Source organism: Symphodus melops (genome assembly GCF_947650265.1).
Source record: "Symphodus melops genome assembly, chromosome: 10".
NCBI classification, from domain to species: Eukaryota; Metazoa; Chordata; class Actinopteri; order Labriformes; family Labridae; genus Symphodus; species Symphodus melops.
In genome coordinates this window covers 27503012-27525596 of record NC_136700.1, presented here as the reverse complement: position 1 = coordinate 27525596, position 22585 = coordinate 27503012, and the positions used below count along the sequence as shown (strand labels likewise).

Here is a 22585-nt window from a genome sequence, read left to right as displayed (position 1 = left end):
TGTAAAGTTAACGCTGTAACGTTAATGCTGTAAAGCTAGCGATAAGCTAGGCTAAAGTTACAACTCGACCTGATGTTTGTTGAGTTAACGTTAGTTTTTTTCTTACTTTACTTTGTTTTTAGTGGAGTTAACAGACTTTGCTACGCACACAAATGATCAAGTTAAAAGCATTTCGACGGTTTGATGTGACTCCAGCAGCCAATCAGAGTAAAGCATCATTTAACGTCACACTTCTTAAACATGTTTTGATTTTAGGGAGCAAACTGCTTAGATGGTCCAGCTGCAGGGGAAACATGATCATCTGTTCACAGGAGTGAAGAACACAGCCAGCTTAGCTTGGAGCTAACATTAAGGTAACAACCATATTATCCATATTATCACCATTTAACCATCTTGGACTTAAGGCTATCATTAGTTCTCCTCCCATGTAAAGCCCACAAGAATATGGATAATATAATGGATGCAAACTGACTTTCTGTTTTTTAAATCCAAATAAATGATTCTTGAGGCCTGTGTGTTATTGTTCACCCTGGTGTAAACCTGCTTTCCCTTTCTAGTGTTTTCTCTGTAATAGGAACTATTCTGGAGTCAACGGGCTGGAAGTGTCCGGGGACAACCTTAAAAAGAAATACATGTCATCTGTGCATTCACTTGAATGTATATAAGTTATATTCACACGAATGAATAAACTGACTTTTGCTAACATTTCTGTTGCTGTTGTCAACTGTCATGACCCTCCTGCAAGTGTCCAGGATCAGGAGAGGGTGCGAGTTTGGCCCTGGTTTGTCCTCATGGATGAGGTGTTGGAAAAGAGGCAGTCCACCTCAACCCCTGTCCTCATCGCCTCCATCCCTGAGGACAGACCAGGGCCCAGCGAGGCGGGGGACCAGGAGGAGGAGAGGTCAAGACCAGGGCCCTGCGAGGCGGGGGACCAGGAGGAGGAGAGGTCAAGACCAGGGCCCAGCGAGGCGGGGGACCAGGAGGAGGAGAGGTCAAGACCAGGGCCCAGTGAGGCGGGGGACCAGGAGGAGGAGAGGTCAGGGAGAGAAAGAGAGGAGAGCCAGGCAGGAGAAAAGAGAGGGACTTCGAAAGGCAGCTGATGGACCCCATCAAAGAGGACCTGAGGTTTCAGTAGGAGGCAGCAGAGACGAGGACGTAGGAGAGCAAGGAGCTGATGGAGAAGAAGTTCTCCCTGCTGCAACGTTTAATAGAAAAACTATATAAATAATAAATTCAAATAGAAATGATTTATTTTGTTACATATTTGTTATGTTTACTATGTTTAATATTATTTTAATCTATGTTTTAATTTTATCTGGACTATGAATGCATGAAAGTGATTGAACAAGAAAAGAATTGAATTGATAACTTGTAATTCATTGATTAACTCATTTGGAGAAAAGCAGCATGATTCACTACAGGTGCAAACTAAATCACAAGAAAATAATCTGAGCTTCCTGTCACACACTGCTTTAATCCTCCAAGAAAATATTTAGATTGCACACTATTTACTGTACTGCCAGCTACCTAACTTAGAGAGCAGACAATAAGCAGACTTGTTTCAATATTTCAAATGATCAATAAAAGGATTTGACATAAAGCTTCAGTCCCAGTGATGAATAAGTATCAAGGAGTCGCTGCTCGTACTTTGCCTCAGGAAAACAAGGTCAGAATATCAGAAATACAAGAGCAGGTTGGAAGCATCTTTCTCTTCTTCCAGTCCTCATAGCTTCCAGACTGTATACAGTTAGCCTGGCACAACAGGGAAATGGACTTTCTGATGGAATGAAGAAAAATGAGAACCTAATGGTAACAGTATGAAGAGAATTATTATAACCTTGCTTCACCACTGTGAAGCAAGGTTATAATAATTCCTGTCTATTGTGGAGATGATCAACTAGTATAGCTCTAATAAAAACAACCAGCAGAAATGAAGTTAAACTAAACTTTGATTGATTTAACACAAAAAAGTAAAGTCTATTTCTATTATTTAAAAATCTATCGCTAATATTCTATATTTATTATATTGGGGTATTTACATTAAATTTTATTCAAAGAAAAAAACAAACCCAGGCTGTCCCTGTGCTGGACCACAGCTGGACAGCCGGACTCTCAGCCTTATTCTCACGCTGCTGGGACTTCTCCACCATGAAACAAACCAACATATTGATCTGTCAGAAACTGACGCTGTCAGGGTTGCTAGGAGACCGAACAGTTAGTGACGCAAGTAGGAAGACCAGACCGTCTCATTTCAGAGACTGCGTGGATCAGCCTTCGCGGTCCACGGAGGGCGTGGCCTTCGTGGACCGCAAAGGCCACACCCTCCGAAGGCTGCAACCTCTGGAATGGGACACAGCCTCTCTCTTTCTCCTCGATCGCCCCTAACTGCTACCAACAACCAGCTGACTCTCTCTCTCTCTCCTCGCTGACCGAGATGAGGGTGGACTCGCACCTGGTGAGGTGGATCACGGACTACCTCACAGAGAGACCACAGTACGTCAGACTGAAGGACTGCACATCTGACACTGTGGTCAGCAGCACCGGAGCACCACAGGGGACTGTGCTCTCCCCCGTCCTGTTCACCCTGTACACCTCGGACTTCCAGTATAACTCTGAGCTCTGCCACATGCAGAAATACTCGGACGACACTGCGATAGTTGCTTGTGTCAGGGATGGACAGGAGGAGGAGTACAGGAGCCTGATCGAGGACTTTGTGACGTGGTGCAGTGACAACCATCTGCAGCTAAACACCTCCAAGACCAAGGAGATGGTGGTGGACTTCCGAAGGAAGAAACCACATCTTGAACCTGTTTCCATCGGCGGGGTCGACGTGGAGGTGGTCAGGACCTACGGGTACCTGGGGCTGCAGCTGGATGACAAGCTGGACTGGTCGCCTAACATGGACACTACCTGCAGGAAGGGACAGAGCCGTCTGTACTTCCTGAGAAGGCTGGGGTCCTTCAACATCTGCAAAAAGCTGCTGCAGATGTTCTACCAGTCTGTGGTGTCCAGCGTCCTCTTCTACGCAGTGGTGTGCTGGGGAGGAAGCTGCAAGAAGAGGGACGCAGCACGCCTGGACAGACTGGTGAGGAGGGCCGGCTCTGTGGTGGGTACAGAGCTGGACTCACTGGTGACAGTGGTAGAGAGGAGGTCTCTGGACAAAATGCTCTCCATCATGGACAACACACACCACCCTCTGCACAGCACCTTCACCGGGCAGAGGAGCATGTTCAGCGAAAGACTGCTGTCACAGTCGTGCTCCACGGACAGACTCAAGAACTCTTTCGTCCCCCTATAGGCCATAAGACTGTACTACACTTCACTGTCACGGCAGGGAAGAAGCGCACGGTGATCCCTGGACTCTTTTTTCACTTTTTTCCCACTCCTCATCTGCACTGCTGACCTCAGAGTCAGCCCCCAGTTGGACACTTTAATGCATATTGATAGTCACTTTACTGAGCACTGGTCACTTTAAAGATAATCACTCTAATCATGTCTGGTTTCATCCTACTGTTGTGTTATGCTACATCTGTAATGGTTGACATGATCACCCTAATTAGGTCACAAGTTTCACTCTATTGTCTTCAACACTTAATGCTAATCTGCCCCTCAATAGTTGGGTACTTAACGATAATCACCCTAACCACTCCTGGTTTCAGGTTATTGTCTAGGACACTTAATGCAAATCACTGCTCCTTTATGTTGGTGAGCCAATTTACATTCCTGCATTGACTGTTTAATGACTGTACTCACACCTCTGGCACTACCTCAAACACCTCTGTACATGCACATGTAACTAGTTTCTAGAAGGTCAGCACTTTGTTTCTAAGGCTCTTTAACTGTTTACAGGTCTCTTTTAACCAACACATGTTTTTCTCTCCTCACAGGTTATGTACATTATGCTATATTAGTTTTAAGTCTAACTGCTAATGCTAACTGAACAGGTTTAACATATAATTATGTTTACTCTTAGTCACATAGGGGCTGCTATATCTTGTTTGGGGGATTTTGTATACAGAGGGGAGGGGGGACAGCGTTTGTGTATTGTAACTAATGTCTTGTGTCCTGCCTGTCTGTATACTGCTACTGGATGCCTTGAATTTCCCTCGGGATCAATAAAGTATCTATCTATCTATCTATCTATCTATCTATCTATCTATCTATCTATCTATCTATCTATCTATCTATCTATCTATCTATCTATCTATCTATCTATCTATCTATCTATCTATCTATCTATCTATCTATCTATCTATCTATCTATCTATCTATCTCTCTCGTCGATCGCCCCTTTCCTCGAGAAACCACAACATATTTAGTCCAATTTTTCATTTAATCACAGAAAGTGTTCATATAGTAAAATATCTAAAAGTGAAGGCCAAGTCTCCCATTGGTCAGCGTCCTGGGCCCTCCCCCTTTCTGCCCATGCTCTGATCCGTCTATGAGCTGAAGTACTAAACTAGTTGTATGTTCTGAATGTCTTCACTGCACAGTCTGGAACTGGGACATGAATCACTGTGTGAAAAAGTCTGTCATCATCTTGTTGTCATTGGATGAATTCTATCATTTTTATTTGAACTCTTTTCTGTCTTTGTTCTGCTGAAACATTTGAATTAATCCTCGAGCATCAATAAAGTTTGAGGCGTCACTGCAGGACTTTGAATCATAAAAGGATTAAAAACAACCTTCAAACACGTCCATCAAGTCATTGATTAACCAAGAACACAGTCAGCTGATTGACTTACAACAACTTCTTATGGATTTGATCAGAATGAGTTTCACTGTAAAAAAAACTTTATTAAGAAAAGTATTTAAATCAAAATGATGTTCAGAACAACACTCAAATATTTCAATCACTGAAGATCAAGTGATGAACTCAGTGACAGAAACTTTCCAGAGCGGGCTCGTCTTCAGTCCACCTGTTAGCATGTTAGCATGGTTAGCATAGCCTGCATGGTGACTGAGGATCATTGTGTCTCCTTCACTTCTACTGTAGTCAGAGCAGCTAATGAACCTGGTGGCTAACTGTTAGCTTACAGCTCTTTAGACACTTAAACAGAGAGTCTTAAAAACAGGTAAAAGTGTCTCTTACCTTCAACAGAGAACAGATCTGCGTCACAACAGGACAGAGTCTCCTGACACCAGGAAATACCAAAGTCTAATAATCACCATAGCAACAGGGAGTCAACGGTCACAGCTTGATACGTGTTTATTGAAGGAAGCTGGTTTATGGTGTCAGATTGATCCTTCACTGCTTTGATATCTGATATCCTGTGTGATGATAGAAGTTGATGAAAGTGTAAGTAAGTAAATGTTATTTATATAGCACCTTTCACAGACAGAGGTCACAAAGTGCTTCATAACAAAGTTTTAAAAAAAACATCACACGTAATATACAAAGCCAAGACAATCCAAAAGTCCTAGCAGGCCTAAAAGGAGCTCATTAAAAGCCTGGACAAATAGAAGTGTCTTCAGTTCACTCTTGAAGGTGTCAACTGATTCAATAGAGCACAAAGACGGTGGAAGTTCATTCCAGAGCCTCGGAGCAACAACCTGGAAAGACCGCTCACCTCTAGTGCGATAAAGAGCTGGAGGGACCTTCATCAGGTTCTGATCCATAGACCTCAGAGCTCGCACAGGAGTGTAAGGCTGGATCAGATCCCTGTTATACGAGGGAGCCTGACCATGCAAGGCTCTGAAAGCCAGGACCAGGATTTTAAACCTGAACCTATAGGACACTGGCAGCCAGTGAAGGTCTTTTAGAATAGGGGATATGTGGGTCCCCCTATTAGTACAGGTCAGAATTGTTGCTGCAGAGTTTTAATTGCGTTCTGGAGAGTTCTTTCTTGTTCAGACAGGAAAACAAGCTGTTACAGTCGTCTAAACGTGAAGACACAAAAGTGTGGATGATGAGCTCCAAATCATTCTGTGAAACCATGTTTCTGAGTTTGGAGATTTTCCTCAGTTCCTCATCAGCTGCTTACAGTGCTGTACTAAAGACATGTCTTTGTTGAAAGTAACTCCCAGGTTTCTAAGACTAGGCTTCACGGACTGGCCTAGGTCCCCTAATCCCTGGAATTAAGTCATCAGGGCAACAACCAGTGTTTCCGTCTGTATTGAGCTGCAGAGAGTTTTCGCTCAGTCATTCTTTAATTTCTACGAGACAATGGAGTAGGGAGCTCAGCTTCAGGCTCAAAAGAGCAGTACAGCTGGATGTCATCAAACGATATAATCACATCTATACGCTGGAGGAATGGTTTCTCTTAAACACCATATCTGTTTATCAAAGTAGGTCAAGTATCCCTTCAAACCAGTTTGTGCCTTATTGTTATGAACCGTCTCCTCTTGACTTATTTGTTGAATTATTCCACATTTGAACTGTTTTTTAAAATGCTTGCTGTTACATGTCACAGTCTCTTTCCCTGTCGTCTCATTGAATTGTCTCCTTGTTCTTTATCTTTGTTTTTCCAGTTCTGCTTGACCAAGGCTATGAGGATGTCAGGCCCTGCCCAGCTACGACTTATAATCATACACATTCTGTTTATTTGTTGGATATCCCCTTGAGATGATCCATCTCGTTTTCAAGAATACAAAAACACAATCAGTACAATTGAATACAGACACAGTTACATACAATGTACACACATAAAGGCTCTCGCTGACATATCCCGCCCATAAACCCACAGCACCCTCACTAAACCATCAGAGGTAGATACACATGACATATTATACAATCAACAAGACTAAGATCTATTATTACGGCAGCAAGATGGCATTAGAAGCAGGAGCATGATTTTCTAAAAGTGTCTCTTGGAGTTATAATCGAAGAGACTCAAACTCATAAGTGAACCCTACCAGCTGGGATTCCTTTTACAGTAGAAGAACTTTTGGCTTTAATCTATCACAGAGTTTTACTGTTATGGACCTGGACAAAGACTTTGATCACCAATTCTTCACTCTAACATCAACTGATATTATTCAGGACAAAGACACAGTCAAAGTGGTTCAAAGTGAACCTTCTGTTCTTCTCACATTGAGCCCCATCAAAGAGGGCGGAGGTCAACCACCTTCCTCCACACCCAAGTGGAGAAAGTAGGGACAGTGTTGAGATGGAGAGACAGCAGCTTCTTAAGGAAGTCAAGATCAGGAAGTAACCCTAACCCTAACCCTGTTCCTGTTGAAGGCATGAGGTTGTGGGTTGAAGTCCAGCAGCCATGAGCTCAAAGAGAGATGGCCTGCTCTGTGTTGTGAATCTGTGCTAGATGAATTTGTATAGCCTTTGTAATGTTCTCTGTTCCTTTAAGGCTGTAACAAGAATGTATTTATGGACATATGTTGTGTAGGATTCCTGTATCAATGCATGAACATGAAGAACCTTTAAACAGACTTCTCTCTCAAAGTTCAAACCAGAGGCCAAATGTTTCTCTGTCTCCAAGTTGATGATTTGAAGAAGTGGCTGCTTGCTGCTTTTCACCCTGACCTGCATTCAAAACGCCTGTAGAATTCATGAGTCACTGATTTACCATGAACTACTGTCATACTTCTGAATCCTTGTCATTTCAGATCAAGGAGGAGTTTCAGAGAATAACTAGGATTTATCTGGAGCAAAGCTTCATGTCCAAACTGGACCACTATACAGCCCAGCTTACTGCCCTGATGAGAACAGGGGAGGTGTTGTGGAGACCAGGCTGAGGCCCCATCTGGATCAACTGAGTCCGCTCTGTTGGATTTAAAGGCTTCCTGTTTCACACACATTCTGTCCCTGTCCTCCACAACACAAATTCTCACTCTGTGTAACATCCTTCTCCTTCTCTGCTCTTTGAAAACAAACCACTGCTCACTGCACAGGTATTCATATCTTCTGACATGATGGTTTCTTGTGTACAAGGATTGTTTGGAACTGACACTATTACTCTTTTCACAGAACCCAGGCACTGAGCTGAGACGTGACGGACTCATACCACACCTTGGTGAGAAAGAAGACTGCCTGCTAAACCTGCTTACCTCTTCATTTCTAAACTCACTTATACCTGGCTTTGAAGTCACACTTCACTATGTTTTTGGTAGAGCAAGAAACAACAAACACAGAAAGGTTTCATTGTGTCATGAAATAACCTTTGAGTGAAGAAACTTTGACTTTAACCAGAAAAATAAACTCAGTATTCATGCAACCCATTTGAGCTTGTCCTACTAAACAAATACATGTAAATACATGTATGCTTCACATGTCTGTGTCCTTGTTTTACACATCAGTCTGTTATCACATTGTTCTTAGCACAGTATCATATCAAATAGCTGAAGAGCTTTACTTGAGTACCACATGTCCAGGTGATTTGAATCACATGTTGTTCTGCATCAAAGTCGTATTTTACCACCAAATGTAAAGACTTTGACTCAGGCATGACTTTAAGATACTTCTTACAACACTTCTTGTAATAGTCTATAGAAGGCCACGTATAGTTTTGAATGTTCTGCAGGAGGACAGTCACAGTGATGCCACTCAACACATAGTCCAGATCCTGGTGGTCCATGGTACTGATGGAGAAGAACCAGTAGATGTTTCCATTCTTCTTGAAGGGAAGGAGGTATTGACAGGATGCAGCAGCACAGCCAAAGCTTGCACGTTGCTTATGGGACTGATTGATGCCCTCAACCTTGCATAGCCCTCGGCTCTGTGTTACACCTTTGAGCTGCTTCAGGAACTTTTCCTGGACCTGAATGGGATAAAGCTGTTACCAAAAGTACATGCTTTCAAGTTGAAGTTGCTGTCTTAAATGCTCTTTCCAGGAGGTAGACACAGTGCAGTCTAAGCTGGCCAATCCTAACTCAATGGTGCAAATGAGTGGAGGAACATCAATGAGTGTCACAGTTACAGAGACAGTGACTCCATGGACCCTCCACTCACACACCACATAGTGCTTTGAAATGAATGGTTCACTGTAAAGCAACACAGATGTGTGTCTAAAGGGGCCTTTCACAAAGAAACTCATGGATGTCACACAACTTTTTACAACTCACCACACAAAATCTGAAGTACTAGTCATCAGTCCCCCATCACAAAGACAGTGAATTACTGCACACCTAGGAGAACTAGTCCAGTATACGTGAAGCCCTCAGCCAGAAACCTGAGGGTTGATATGAACTGATATTAACAGGTCATGGGGACTGGACTTGGATTTATCTTCACTGACTGGGACTTGAGTTCTTGGGACTGGAGACTTGACTGGGATTAGAGGTTTGCTGACTCTGTACTGTTCACACTGTAACTAAACCAGATGTTTTTTCTTTTTCTTTCCTTCAAACACTGCCAGACACTACAGAGTCTGAACCTACCACTGTTGGAGGGAGGTTTAGAACAGTCCAAGTGGAGCTGGCCTTTTGAACACAGTGAAGCAGCAAAAAGGAAGCCAAAGACAGAAATGATACCAGAACAAATATTCACACAATTGAAGGGTTTGTTTCTCAAACATGTTCAGCTGTCATTGAGATTTTATTGATTTTGTATTGTGACTGCAGGATTCTTATTGAGGGTTAAAGGTCTTCAGTGAACTCAACCTGGACCTTTTCTTTACCAAAGAGACTTTAGACTCTCGACACAAAATAACACAAGTAGATGAAAGTCTCTCTCACTCGCCATCAGTTTATTTATTACAAGGTGACACATGAGCTGTGTGAAGAACTTGAGCTACCCAACACAGCAGCCTCCAAGGAAACAGAGTGACAGAAAGAAGAGAAGATATCAGGAGAGAAGAAGGATCTTTACACTGTAACTGTTTCATATAAAGCCTTTACATTCAAACATCATAGCTGCTCCCAACTTACTGCTTCATATGTCAGCAACAAAACATCAATGTCAACAAAGTAGAGACATATTTCTGTTAATAGAACTGCCTTATATCCCTTTATAACAGCCTTCATACATCTGTTAGTCAATACATACTGATGAATACACATTAGTCATGTTGTTCACTTGTATCATTTTGGATCTTTTACCATTGAACAGGATTAGCATTTCTGTCCAGTGTGAATGATCATGTGTCTGGTGAGACATCCCTTAAATCTAAACCTTTTCCCACACTCAGAGCAGCTGAAAGGTTTCTCTCCATTGTGAATCAACAAGTGTTGAGTCAGATTTCCTTTCTGGCTAAATCTTTTACCACATTGGGAGCAGGTGAAGGGCTTTTCTCCTGTGTGAACCAACATGTGTTGATTCAGATTACCTCTTTGGGTATAACTTTTACCACACTCGGAACAGCTGAATGGTTTTTCTCCACTGTGAACTAACATGTGTTGGGTCAGTTGTCCCGTAGAAATAAACCTTTTACCACACTCAGAACAGCTAAAGGGCTTTTCTCCTGTGTGAACCAACATGTGTTGGTTCAGATTACCTCTTTGGGTATAACTTTTACCACACTCGGAGCAGCTGAAGGGTTTTTCTCCACTGTGAACTAACATGTGTTGGGTCAGTTGTCCCGTAGAAATAAACCTTTTACCACACTTGGAACAGCAAAAGGGTTTTTCTCCTTTGTGAATGAACATGTGCTGGTTCAGATTTCCTCTATGGGTAAAAGTTTTACCACACTCCAAGCACATAACTGGTCTCTTGTCAGACTGTATTTTCTTATTTTTCAAGTTTATGTCTGTCAGATTTTCTCTTGTCGCTTGCCAATCATTACTGAAATCAGTCTCTGGTTCATCAGAGTCTTCAGTCTTGACCTCAGTCTCTGGTTCATCAGAGTCCTCAGTCTTGACCTCAGTCTCTGGTTCATCAGAGTCTTCAGTCTTGACCTCAGTCTCTGGTTCATCAGAGTCTTCAGTCTTGACCCCAGTCTCTGGTTCATCAGAGTCTTCAGTCTTGACCCCAGTCTCTAGTTGTAAACGTCTCTCTGGATCGGAGTCCCTCTCTGGTTCTGCTCCTCCACAGTCCTCTCCATCAGCTCCTGTTTCCATCTGTTCAGTTTGTCCGTGATGAAGCTGTGAGGACTGAGGTTTCTCTTCATCATCTTCACTCTTCACAGAGACAGGAGTGAAGGGGAACTTGGTGGTATCAGCCTCCTCCAGTCCTTGAAGCTGACTGATCCACACTTCCTCATGTTCTTCTTTAATGTGTTGGGGCTTAGTGTCCTCCTGGTCCAGAATGTGGCTCCACTCCTGCTGCTCAGGTGGAAACTCTTCTTTACTCACCAACAGCTGCTGGACATCTGCAGGACAAAGGAAACAAACATGAACCACACTGAGACTGATGTTTGAATATGAATTAATTTAGATAGATAGACACTAAAGAGAGTTTAAGTCCAGTAAAGTCAATGATGTTGTTAGCAGGAGCTAGCTGTGACTAACACTCTGACTCTGTGGTCATCTATGGATGTTAGCTAAAGGCTCTGCTCCCTGAAACACGTTTCCAGCAGTGGAAAGAAAACCTACCTGCTCTGTGCAGCTTGATTTCAGGTGTTAACATCACCTGCAGCAGTTTTCTTTGTCGGTGGAGTTCCTCTTCGTATCCACTTGTTGTTGTTTGTTCTGATATATCTGTGATAACCGCAGCGAGCAGCTGCCGTCTGAAGAGCTCTTTAAGATCCTGAAACCCGGACATCTGACCCCACATCCAAGACTCCCAGAAGGAAAAGTCAAAGCTTGATCCAAAGACAACTGGACTGGTTGAAGATCTTGAAGACGTTTCACCTCTCCTCCAGAAGGCTTCTTCACTTCTAAACTATCTGGAGGACGGAGCTAGAAATATAAGCCTCTGTGGATCATTAGCATACCAATGATCAAGGATGACTCCCATCAGAGTCGTTAGCTGAGTCGTTGACCTACTTACGCCTCGAGTCATCACCTCCCCCAGTCATCTGTGGGTCGTTGGGGTCACATGTTCCAAGGTGGGACTGGGCTTCAGTTGTTTTGGGAGAGAATTCAAAACAGCATTGTAGGTAGGTGAGAGATGGTGATTCTACAATTCACTTAGCAACAACAACATTTTATTTCTTTTATTTTAAATACTTTATTAATCCCAGAGGGGGAAGTTGTGGTTCACACTCTGTTGTTGTAGAGTCATGCTTCTCACACACACACAGGCCTGAATCTCCATTAATGGAGAGGCTGCCCCACTGGAAGCATTGGAAACCCAAGTCCCTACAGACTGAGCAACTGCTGACCCTAAACGTACATCAGAGAGTAAGTACAACACAAGCAAGGATCTAGAAAAGAGGAAACAACGTCAGGAAGAGCTTTATGTCTGATTGGACAAACAGGGGCTGACAGGAAGTGACCACAGGCAAAGCAGAACATTGACTGCAGTTCTTCAGAGCTCTAAGCAGAACAGAAACCATCTTTAAGTCATCGCCACAAAGAGAAACCATCATCATCTATGGAGAGCATCGTCCTCATTAAGGTCAGAGGTATTCTTGAAAGAGCTGTGTCTTCAGCTTTTTCTTAAAGGTGCAAACAGACTCTGCAGATCAAATGAAGTTTGTTAGTTTGTTCCACCACCGGGGGGCGACAGAGGAGAAGAGTCCAGTTAGAGTCTTAGGACCCTGTAGTGAAGTTTGGATCAGACGCCTTTCATTGGCAGAGCGTAGAGGGCGGAGGGAGTAGATAATGTGATCCCTACCAATCAAACACAAATATATGCTCACACTAACCCTGGGTTCCTCCTGAGAGGAAGGAAAACACTTTGAATTGAAAAAGAAAAAACCTTTCAAACGACCCACAGACGACTTGGGGAGGTAACGACTCGAGCTGAAACTAGCTCAACGACTCAGCTACCGACTCTGATGGTCATCCACAGAGGCTCCGCCCACCAGATAGTTCAGAACAGCAGAAGCCTTTCAGAGGAGAGGACAAACATCTTCAAGGGGTGCATCTGAATTACAAAGTGCCAACACAGTCAGTAGACAGTCCCTACTCTCTGTGCTGTATCCTGTTAGTATCTACTGTTCAGTTTTAGAGAACCGGGGCCATGAAAACACAGTTCAAAGTTTACACCTCCAGGGATGAACAGGGGGGAGAGACGAGGAGGAAGTCCAAGGAGGAGTTCAGTCAGACACACACAGTAGGTTGATATTTGTTCCTCCTTCGTCTGATTCATTCAGTGTAGAAGGGACGTCATTTGTGTTACCTGAACCGGCCACATCCATCCTGGTTTTTTGTTGAACTTGGTCAGAGGGGCCAAGTGCAGCTGGGCCACTCTGACCAAGTTCAACACGTCATGGTCCATCTGATTCCTTCATACAAGCAGGAAGCAAAGCTCTGTAAGCCTGTTGTGAGGACATGAAAGAAGTGGAGCAGTGAAGCTGTGGAAGAATGAAAGGATCTGCTCTGTGTATCTTAGCATTAGAGGAGTCCAACGTTTGGCTTCAACATGTCAATCTCCCCCTAATATTACCAGCCCCTTACTCTTTGTTGTTCTGATCTCTATCAGCTGTGAGTTCTGTTCCTGTGTCTGGAGGAGAATCAACATTTAGGAAAGAAATATCTGTGCACTCTATTTTCCAACTCCCAGAACAAATGTGCCTTCTTGATGTCCCATGTTGTTTTTCAAAGCCTACATGGGATTGAATGATTACAGCCACTCCTCTCCGAGCTGTGCTACAGGAGCTATAGTATACCTGGCTCTTAGTGCTTTTCTTCACTTTCTTATCTGCTCACATGTGTTTCCTGGAGGAACACTACATCCCCTTCATCTCTCTCCATCTGGAGCCACCTCTTCTTCCTCTGTGCTACATGATTCAGTCCATTCACATTCAATGAGATCATATTGAAGTCTCTCATCATGAGGCAATGGACGAGTCCATGGACATGACTGTAAACAGGTAGAATGCAAGCTGTGTGGGCAGGTATGGAGGGGGGTCGGAAAGGTGCTGGGTCGGGTGTGGGGAGGGAGTATGATGAGCCGCCATGACACACAGAATGTTGATGGTTGCCGTGGAAACAGCAGATGTGGTCCTGTTGCTGTGTGTGCTGCTGTGATAAAAACCTCATGTAAATTATACTCAGATACATTAGCTGGTCTGTAAACATATTCTGGTCCTCAGGTCACTTTCACCCGTTCACCTTGACTACGGTCTAGTCTGAGTTGTGAGGGGAGCAGAGTGACCTCCAATGATTGCTCTTCTTTTTGTTAGTGTTTGGATTGAGCGCCCCCTGCTGGCAGAATTGACATGCTGTGTGTTGAACACAAACAAGCTGAGAGTTTGTGTCACAGACTGTCACAGACACACAGGTGCAAAGTGACTGCTGGCTCTCTCCACTTCAGACACACACACACACACACACACACACACACACACACACACACACACACACACACACACACACACACACACACTGTGCTGAAAAGCTCTCATTACATCCCTCCTTGAAATGCTCATTCTTTTCACACCTCTGTTCATTGTAAACTTTGATTCATCAAGCTGTTTGTAAGAGTGCACCGATAGATGGGCATGTGACCAGAAGCAGACAGTTTTCAGCCTGCTCGGTCCTGACCGGTGAGCAGCCGGTCCTAATGAAGTATATCCAATCAGACGAGCCGTTACACGGCCCACACACAGAGACACTAACAGAGCAGCTCACACAACAAGCTAACATGTGGACAGTGCAGACATGAGATGTCCATCAGCAGAGGAGAAGAAGGTTCAACATCCAGAAGAAGAAACACAGAAGGTTTCCCTCCTCACCTCTCTGTCTATGGTGGATCCACACGTCTGCACTGCCCGTATGTATGTGTGCTCCTGTTGTCTCTCTCTGTCTGTCAGGCTGGGGGAGCGCAGCACGTTAACATCATTAATACTCCTGTAATATCTGTGGGGAACAGAGGGACACTTGAAGGATTAAAGCTCAGTGTGTGAGTGTCTTATTCAATAAGTCGGAGCTGATGTGAGTTGAAAAAGGACAAACTCCAGATTTCCTGGGAACTTCTGCGTGACTGTCTTCTTGCTTATCAGCGAGCCGTGAAAGCCGCAAAAACTAAATACTTATCCACACTCATTTCTGCAAATGTCCAAAAACCACAGGTTCTTTTTAATGTATTTGATTCTCTTGTCAATCCATCTGGTGCTGTCGGTATTGAGCCTACTTCTTCACTGTGTGAGGACTTTGTGTGGTTCTTCCGTGATAAGATTGCTGCTCTTAGGTCATTGCCCCCTCAGTCTGCTCAGGACCCCTCAGTTCCCACAGCAAGCTCAGCTGTCTGTCAGCAGTTTGAGCCTGCCTCTCTCTCTTCACTCACTGAAATAGTGGAGCACCTTCGTCCTGCTAACTGTCCATCTGACAGCCTTCCATCCCACTTGTTCAAAGAGGCTTTTAGCTCAGTTCAGTCTTTTATTTTACTGTTTATAAATCGATGTCTGAGCTCTGGGTGTGCTCCATCTTCTTTTAAACATGCAATGGTGCAGCCTCTCTTGAAAAAGAAAAATCTGGACCCCTTGGTTTTGTCAAACTATAGGCCTATTTCCAAGCTCCCTTTTATTTCCAAGGTCTTAGAGAAAGTTGTCTATAACCAACTCCAAGATTTTCTTCAAAGGGCCAATGTTTGTGAAGTGTTTCAGTCTGGTTTTAAGTCTCTTCACAGCACTGAAGCTGCTCTTTTAAAAGTTTTTAATGATCTGCTGTCTAACCTTGACTCTGGTAACTGTGCTTTTTAATTCTTCTCGACCTGACAGCGGCGTTTGATACAGTGGATCACACAATCCTCCTTTCACGCCTTGAGCACTGTGTAGGCATTAAAAGCACTGCTTTGGATTGGTTTAAATCGTTCCTCTCTGAGAGATCATTCTCTGTGCACATGGGCCCGTTTTCCTCTGCAGTGGCCCCTTTGACTTGTGGGGTCCCCCAGGGGTCAGTTCTGGGCCCTCTGCTGTTCTCACTCTATATGCTACCCCTGGGATCTATTTTTAGAAAGCATGGTGTTCCCTTCCACTGCTTTGCTGACGATGTGCAGGTGTATCTGCCATTAAAGACCCTTACCAAGGACTCTATTCAGGCAGGGCTCAACTACCTGAGTGATGTAAAAATATGGATGGACTTAAACTTCCTGAAGTAAATGAAAACAAAACAGAAGTGATTCTGTTCGGTTCCCCTGATCGGACTCAGGTCCTCGCCAACTCCCTTGGCCCATTAGCACCTTACTTACAGCCCCATGCCAGGAGTCTTGGTGTGATTATTGACGGTGCTTTTAAACTGGACAAACAGCTCAGCTCGGTGGTAAGGTCTAGCTTCTTTCAGCTGAGGCTTCTAGCCAAAGTGAAACCTTACTTAAGCCAAAAAGACCTGGAAAAAGTGATTCATGCTTTTATTACATCTCGTTTAGATTATTGTAATTCTTTGTATGTCGGCATTGGCCAGTCTGAGCTCAACCGTCTGCAGCTTGTCCAAAATGCAGCAGCTCGTCTCTTAACTGGGACAAAGATGCATGAGCACATAACTCCAGTCACTGCACTGGCTCCCGGTTAGGTATAGGATTCATATTAAGATTCTTTTAATTGTTTTTAAATCTCTATATGGGCTGGCCCCAGAATACATGTCTGACCTCATTGTGGTCCACCAGCCATCCAGAGCCTTGAGGTCAGCTAACCAGATGATCCTGGACGTTCCCCGTTCCTTTTTAAAATCCAGAGGAGATAGAGCGTTTGCAGTTGCGGCCCCCACTCTGTGGAACTCCTTACCTTTAGCTGTGCGCACTGCAAACTGCCTCTCAACGTTTAAAACTCAGCTGAAAGCACATCTGTTTTCTTTAACTTTTAACAGTGTATAAGTCACTTTTATTGGGTTTTTAATTGTTGTGCTTATTGTTTCTGTTGTTTGTGGTGGGGGATGACTGTCTTTCACTGTGAAGCACTTTGGTTGGCTACTCGCTGTTTTAAATGTGCTATACTAATAAAGTTGACATTGACATTGATGTGACAAGTATCTGTCACAAGGCACAAGCTTTTCTTTTTACTATTCAGGTGTTGCATATTCTTTTCAGCATGGTTTTAGACTTTGGTTTTATTCATGTTATGATGTTGTGTTTTTATTCATACTTTGTATTTATGCACGTTTTTAGTAAATGTAATTGAACTTCTGTCTTGAGAGATGGATTACTGATCAAACACACCTGTGAAGCTTGTGATGGACATCAATTCTGCCAATGAGAGGCGAGAACAGAGTGACCCCGGGTCCCACGAGGGGGTTAAAGACCCACTCCGATAATTTATTGATCTGTGTGTGGCAAGGGGCGAAGCTACGGTAAAGTGTATAATAACCAAGAACTAGTTTAATTGAGCTGACAGCGCCACCTGGGGAGTTTCACCCCAGGAACAATAAGAACACCTTAATTAAATAAATGCAACACGGGTTCAGCCACCGAAGTAAGACAGAGACGTGGTTCCAAAAGAAAATGTACATTTATTGAAAACTTAGACTGGTAGTATCTGTGAAGAGAGGGGTTGAGGTTATTATGTTAATGAAGCAGATAAATCAAATTAGGAACCTGTATAAGAGTTTTATTACATTCTCACATTACATTACATTTTATTCATTCTCAAAACAATTCCAATCAAAATGTAATTAAAAGCAGCACAATGGGAGGTATGATTGAGTGGTGTGAAGGATAAAAGTTACTATTTAATCCTTTTCCTAAATGTTGTTAATATAAATCTGACTCCTTTAAATAATTACCTCAAATCTCTGTGCATTCTTTTGATGGGATGAGAGGAATGACTGAAGACGTCTCTTTCAGGTTAACAGAGTTTATGAACCTGATGAATCAAGAATAGAAGTTACAGAGTCTCTGGGTTCAACACTACGTGTCCCTGACCACAGACAGATACCTGGTCACTTCATGAAGTCTGAGCCCCGACTATCTTTCCCTGAACCCTTTTATACATTAGACAGAGAATATCTAACCAAATAATGCATTTGAGAATGTGCAGTTTCCTTCCTCTGATTGGGCAGCTTTCCAGATTATGTGTTTCCTGATGTTTGGTTCCCCTTCTCTCATTGGTTCATCAAACTCCTGAATCCTTTCACCTCCTGTAGGGGAAGACACATCCTACCTGTCCTGTTTCTTATCACAAGAAAGACATCTAGTCTGGTAACTAATTCTTTTTAAGCAACAAACCATTTAAGTGATTAACTATCAAGGCTCATTGAACCTATAAAAGTGGGTGAGTGATTAACTGTTCAGGGCCATAAACTAAACCTATGTTTGAGTTGGTGAGTGATTCAGTTTAAAGGGCCACATCAAACACATGTTGGAATGTGCATTCACTCCTACAAGCCCTCTTCACACAAACACCTTACTGAAAAGTCAGACAGTTTTATTAACACACACAAACCTAGAATAAAACATGATAAAATAACTGGTATAATATAAATGTAAGCGAACATCATTCAAACTGTAAATATCAAACCTTTCCTTTGGATCGGGTGATGAAACTTTATTGCAGTAAACACTTTGATTATAAGCAGAAAAAGGCCTAATACTCTATCAACTCCCCCTTTTGACCTCATTAAACATGAGGTCAATATAAAAGAGTCTTCTTCATAAGCATCAATGTTAAGTTCCTGAATAACAAGGCCTGAGCATTAACATGCAATCAAGGGCAATAAGCCCTGATAAACTGAATAAGGTAAGATAAGATAATCCTTTATTCATCTACAAACTGAGAATTTTACAATGGTGGGCTTCATTTTATTACCACTCACATCCTGGGGTTGTGTAGTCCAGTCATCTGGTCTGGTAGTGGTGAAATCTACCTGCATTAAAGGAATTAATCATTTACGTCTGTTAAACACATGTTGACATTGAAGTCTAGGAGAGTGGTGTTGGAGAGGTGAAGATATTGAGAACTTGCGAGATCACTGCGCCTGCCTCTGAATCCTAAGAGAAAGATAGCACAAGAGAAAAGGAGAACAAAAAGAGAAAAAAAATACAAAACTGTCCTGATCCATTCTTAAACATGTCAATAATAATCATTAACAAAAAGTTAGTGTTAATTTATTATTATTATTATCATATACATATAGAAAGAGAAGCTACTAGTACAATTAGAGCCCCATAATAAAATCCATATTCAAGTCTGGTGAGATCCAGAGGCGTCCCCCTTAGACCCACTGTCACTGAACATGAATATATTACAGGAATGATGAATGAAAATACTCACCAAAAACATGTGAAGTTTCATGTGGCTTAAAGTTAAAGACACAAAAAACATCTTGAGAGAAGTGATCAGAGCAGCAGATCTTAGTGTGCTACCATCAATCTTTCACACCATCTCTACAGGCCATTTAAATCTCAAATGACCCTCAGTCAGAGGTATAAAGAGAACTAAAGTATTCTTTCAAATAAAGGTACTATTATTTATTTATATTTTACTAAAATACTCAAAGTCAGTCTAAACATGAACTCTTTTTTTTTTATTCATTGAAGGAAAACGTTTACAGAGATGTATCCTGCAAACATGTTCTTTTGTACCCCATTAACAAAAAGAAAATATAAATAGACATTAAATCTCCAAACCTCCTTCTAACTGCATCCTCACATTCACTTCCTCACATCCACCAACAGGTTCATCTGAACCACTTTTACTTTCTGTCACCTTCTTTCACTATTACCTTTAAATTCTTCCTTCAGGATCATTAAAGTGTCTATCTATGTCACCTTTTGCTGCTTTCAATGCTATATCTAGTTTTACTTTTTGTGATGAAGGGAATCTTCTACTTTTCTAGTTTAGTCAAAGGTAAGCGGAACAGTTTCTCTGGATGTCTAAAACAACAGACATCTGTAAAACATATTCTCACCTCTAAAAGAGCAATAAATACATTTGACAAATTAGCCTTTAGTTTTACATATTTCTGGACTTGTTCTTCACAGATGTGAGAAGTAAAGGTTCATTTAGTCAGCTATGTTGATGCTTTCTGAAGTGTAAATAATGTGTGGATGGAACAAAACTATTTACAACTTTGTTTGTCTGAGATTTGTCACGGTAAATGCTTTAGATAAGGATGAAGAAAGTCACACTATGTGTTGTCTTTACAAGAGCTTTTACTACAGCCACTACATATATTATGCATCAATGCCCGTCTATATCCCCCTTTTTTCTGAAAAAGGGCCGCATTAACAACACCCCCTTTTTCAGAAACATCTAAGAAGAATGGAGTAAAATAATCTGAGAATTAAAACCATTCTGTCTGTTAGAGGTCAAATGAACAGCAGCTACAACACGCTCTAGGCCCATAAGAATACAGAGAGAGGTAATACACCAGTGAGAGTTAACAACATATGCTTCAAAAGCATCATGATACTCAAAGTTGGGAGTACGAATGTAATTTAAAGTGACGTGGTACAGGTCTTTTGGAGGGACTAAAGGCTGGATGGACTGCACCCAAGTTTCCCAAAAGTTGTAAAAAGCAAGAATGTCCCCTTTTTCAAGTGTCTCTGGGAATGGTCGTTGGTGTACCCGTGAACTCCACCACTGGAACCCATTGAGATGAAGATTGAAGGTTGTGAAACATCACCAGTGAGAGTGGAGTAACATAGTCTTGTGTCAACCACAGAGCTGCATGAATTCAACAGTCATTGTGAGGAGGGGCTCTGCCAAACCCTCTCCCTTAAAGCACTCTGGATGACCCTTGACATTTAACCAGGCTGCTGTCACACCTGGGTGGCTCCTTGTCCATTAGGAGTCCAGTACTGATAAGAACCATGCTGCTTGCTGCTTCAGAGGGCCCTGTGAGGGAGGGCCGGAGCAGCCCACTGTCCTGGGCGGTGTCTGGCCCAGTGGTCGAGTGTCCCATAATAAAAACATCCTTGATTCTGTGGACCTGGAGCAAACCCACCCCAGCCAAGTCCACCATATCCCCTGTAACCACGTCTGTACGGATTGAAATTGTACCCTGCACTCCTCTCATAAGAGTGATATGGCTGCTGCACATATGGTTGCTCTAGATGAAACACCGGAACGTATTTGGTTGCATCAAAAAGTAGCCTCTGCCTCTTGAAGCTGCATCTTTAAGAGGTGCAGCTCTAAGTCTTATTAACTCTATCATCTGCTGTTTGCTGTTGTTTATGTGAGCGGAAGTGATGTAAGACGTGTATCTCCCATCTGGGGAGCGATACATTATTAAAACCAGGCATTTCAACTAGTTCTGCTTTTACTCATTCTGCTAGGCCTGCTACTAGGACTGCTTGTTTGAACTAAAGCTATGCCCCCCAGTACAACCTTATATTAAGAACATGCCAACAAGTGTAGCACCATCTAAGTTGACTTCACTGTTGTGTACAGTTTGTCATTGATGTCAGTAAAATTTCCAGTCTAATTGTTTAAACATCACTCGTAAACAGTCTAGAAATAGTTGAAATGTCAGCAAGGTGAACAAATTACAAAGTTTAAATGAAGCTATTTTGTTTTGTTTTGTTAAGAATGTAAAAAACAACAAAGTGGGTTGTTTGTATAATCAATGCATGCAAATAAATACTAGTGATCTACGACAGCTACCTCATTTCCTACGCTCCTTGAATTAATCAATGCTTAAATTTATATAATATGTCTATATAACAACAAGAGAAACACTATAAAACATGAACACATTTAACTACATAAAAACAAAGTAACAACAGTGAGGGCTGTGGGGTGATACTGAATGGGCTAAGAAAGGGTGGGGCCGTCTCCTGTAAAACACCCTATCTAATCTCTCCTTTAAAGGTGCAGAACAACCCACACTGCAAAAAGGGAAATCTAAGTAAGATTAAATATCTTAGATTTAGGTAATATTTTCTTATTTTATGTCTGATAAGATAATTCTTCTTACTAAGTAATTTTTATGTATTTACAGAGTATTTGACTTGTTTTAAGCATTTTTCTCCTGAATTATCTCGATAAGATTTTAAAGCTTGTTACTTAGATTTTACTTCCTATTCTGAGTAATATATGCTTGAAATTAGAATATCAACAGTTACAAAGCCATTTCAACAACACTCACAAGTATAAAAATGCTTTTTCAAAGTAAAAAAATCTTATTTCAAGCATGAAATAAGAAATCATGACTTTTACACATTTTTATCTCTTCATATAAAACACGGCAGCCAAATGGAATCCACTGTTTTATTTTCAATGAAACAATAGAAAATATGTATTTATAATGTACAGTTGGCACAGTAGCCTACTTTAAACTGACAATTCATATTTAAACATTTAACATGTAACATTTCAAACTAATTCAATAGTTCTCATCTAGGGGTGGGAAAAATGGCAAAAATATGATGTCACAATTTTTTTAATAATACAATCACAATCTCGATTTTATCAAAATTCTTTTTTAGATTGATTTTTTTTGACTAATTTGCAAGTGTCTGAACAGCACAACCAAACAATGTCCTCATGTAAAACATAGCCCTAAAAGAAAAAAGAAAACACACAATTTGATTCTGATGAAGTGCACGCTGAACCCCTCGTTTTTGACTGTTTTGATGAGAATCATATCTTTTGCATCTTTATTATTGACAAGTTGCTTTAAGTAGCTGCTTTAACAGTATGCCATGTGATATCTGGGGAGCACTGTGAGTTATTTTTCACTGTTGTATAATTCTATTACATCCCCAAGATGG

The 22585-nt window shown here is 42.0% G+C and overlaps 2 protein-coding genes across 2 annotated transcripts in view; one reads left to right on the top strand and one right to left on the bottom strand.

The window, feature by feature from the left end:
* chrd (chordin) overlaps nucleotides 1-17227 on the top strand; it is a gene marked incomplete at its 3' end in the record, with an annotated part of 106145 nt that extends 88918 nt beyond the window's left edge. Inside the window, exon 14 of the mRNA XM_079354147.1 lies at nucleotides 17145-17227. Coding sequence (XP_079210273.1) covers nucleotides 17145-17227 — 83 coding nt within the window. The remainder of the gene's footprint in view (nucleotides 1-17144) is intronic.
* LOC306830134 (uncharacterized protein) lies at nucleotides 9646-12187 on the bottom strand. The gene is made up of 3 exons (XM_079353399.1): nucleotides 11822-12187; nucleotides 11425-11717; nucleotides 9646-11201 (listed from the first exon to the last, which is right to left on the bottom strand). Exons 2-3 carry the CDS (start codon nucleotides 11603-11605, stop codon nucleotides 10006-10008), a joined length of 1377 nt encoding a protein of 458 aa, XP_079209525.1. The 5' UTR covers nucleotides 11606-11717; nucleotides 11822-12187; the 3' UTR covers nucleotides 9646-10005.
* Nucleotides 17228-22585: the final 5358 nt, after the last annotated feature.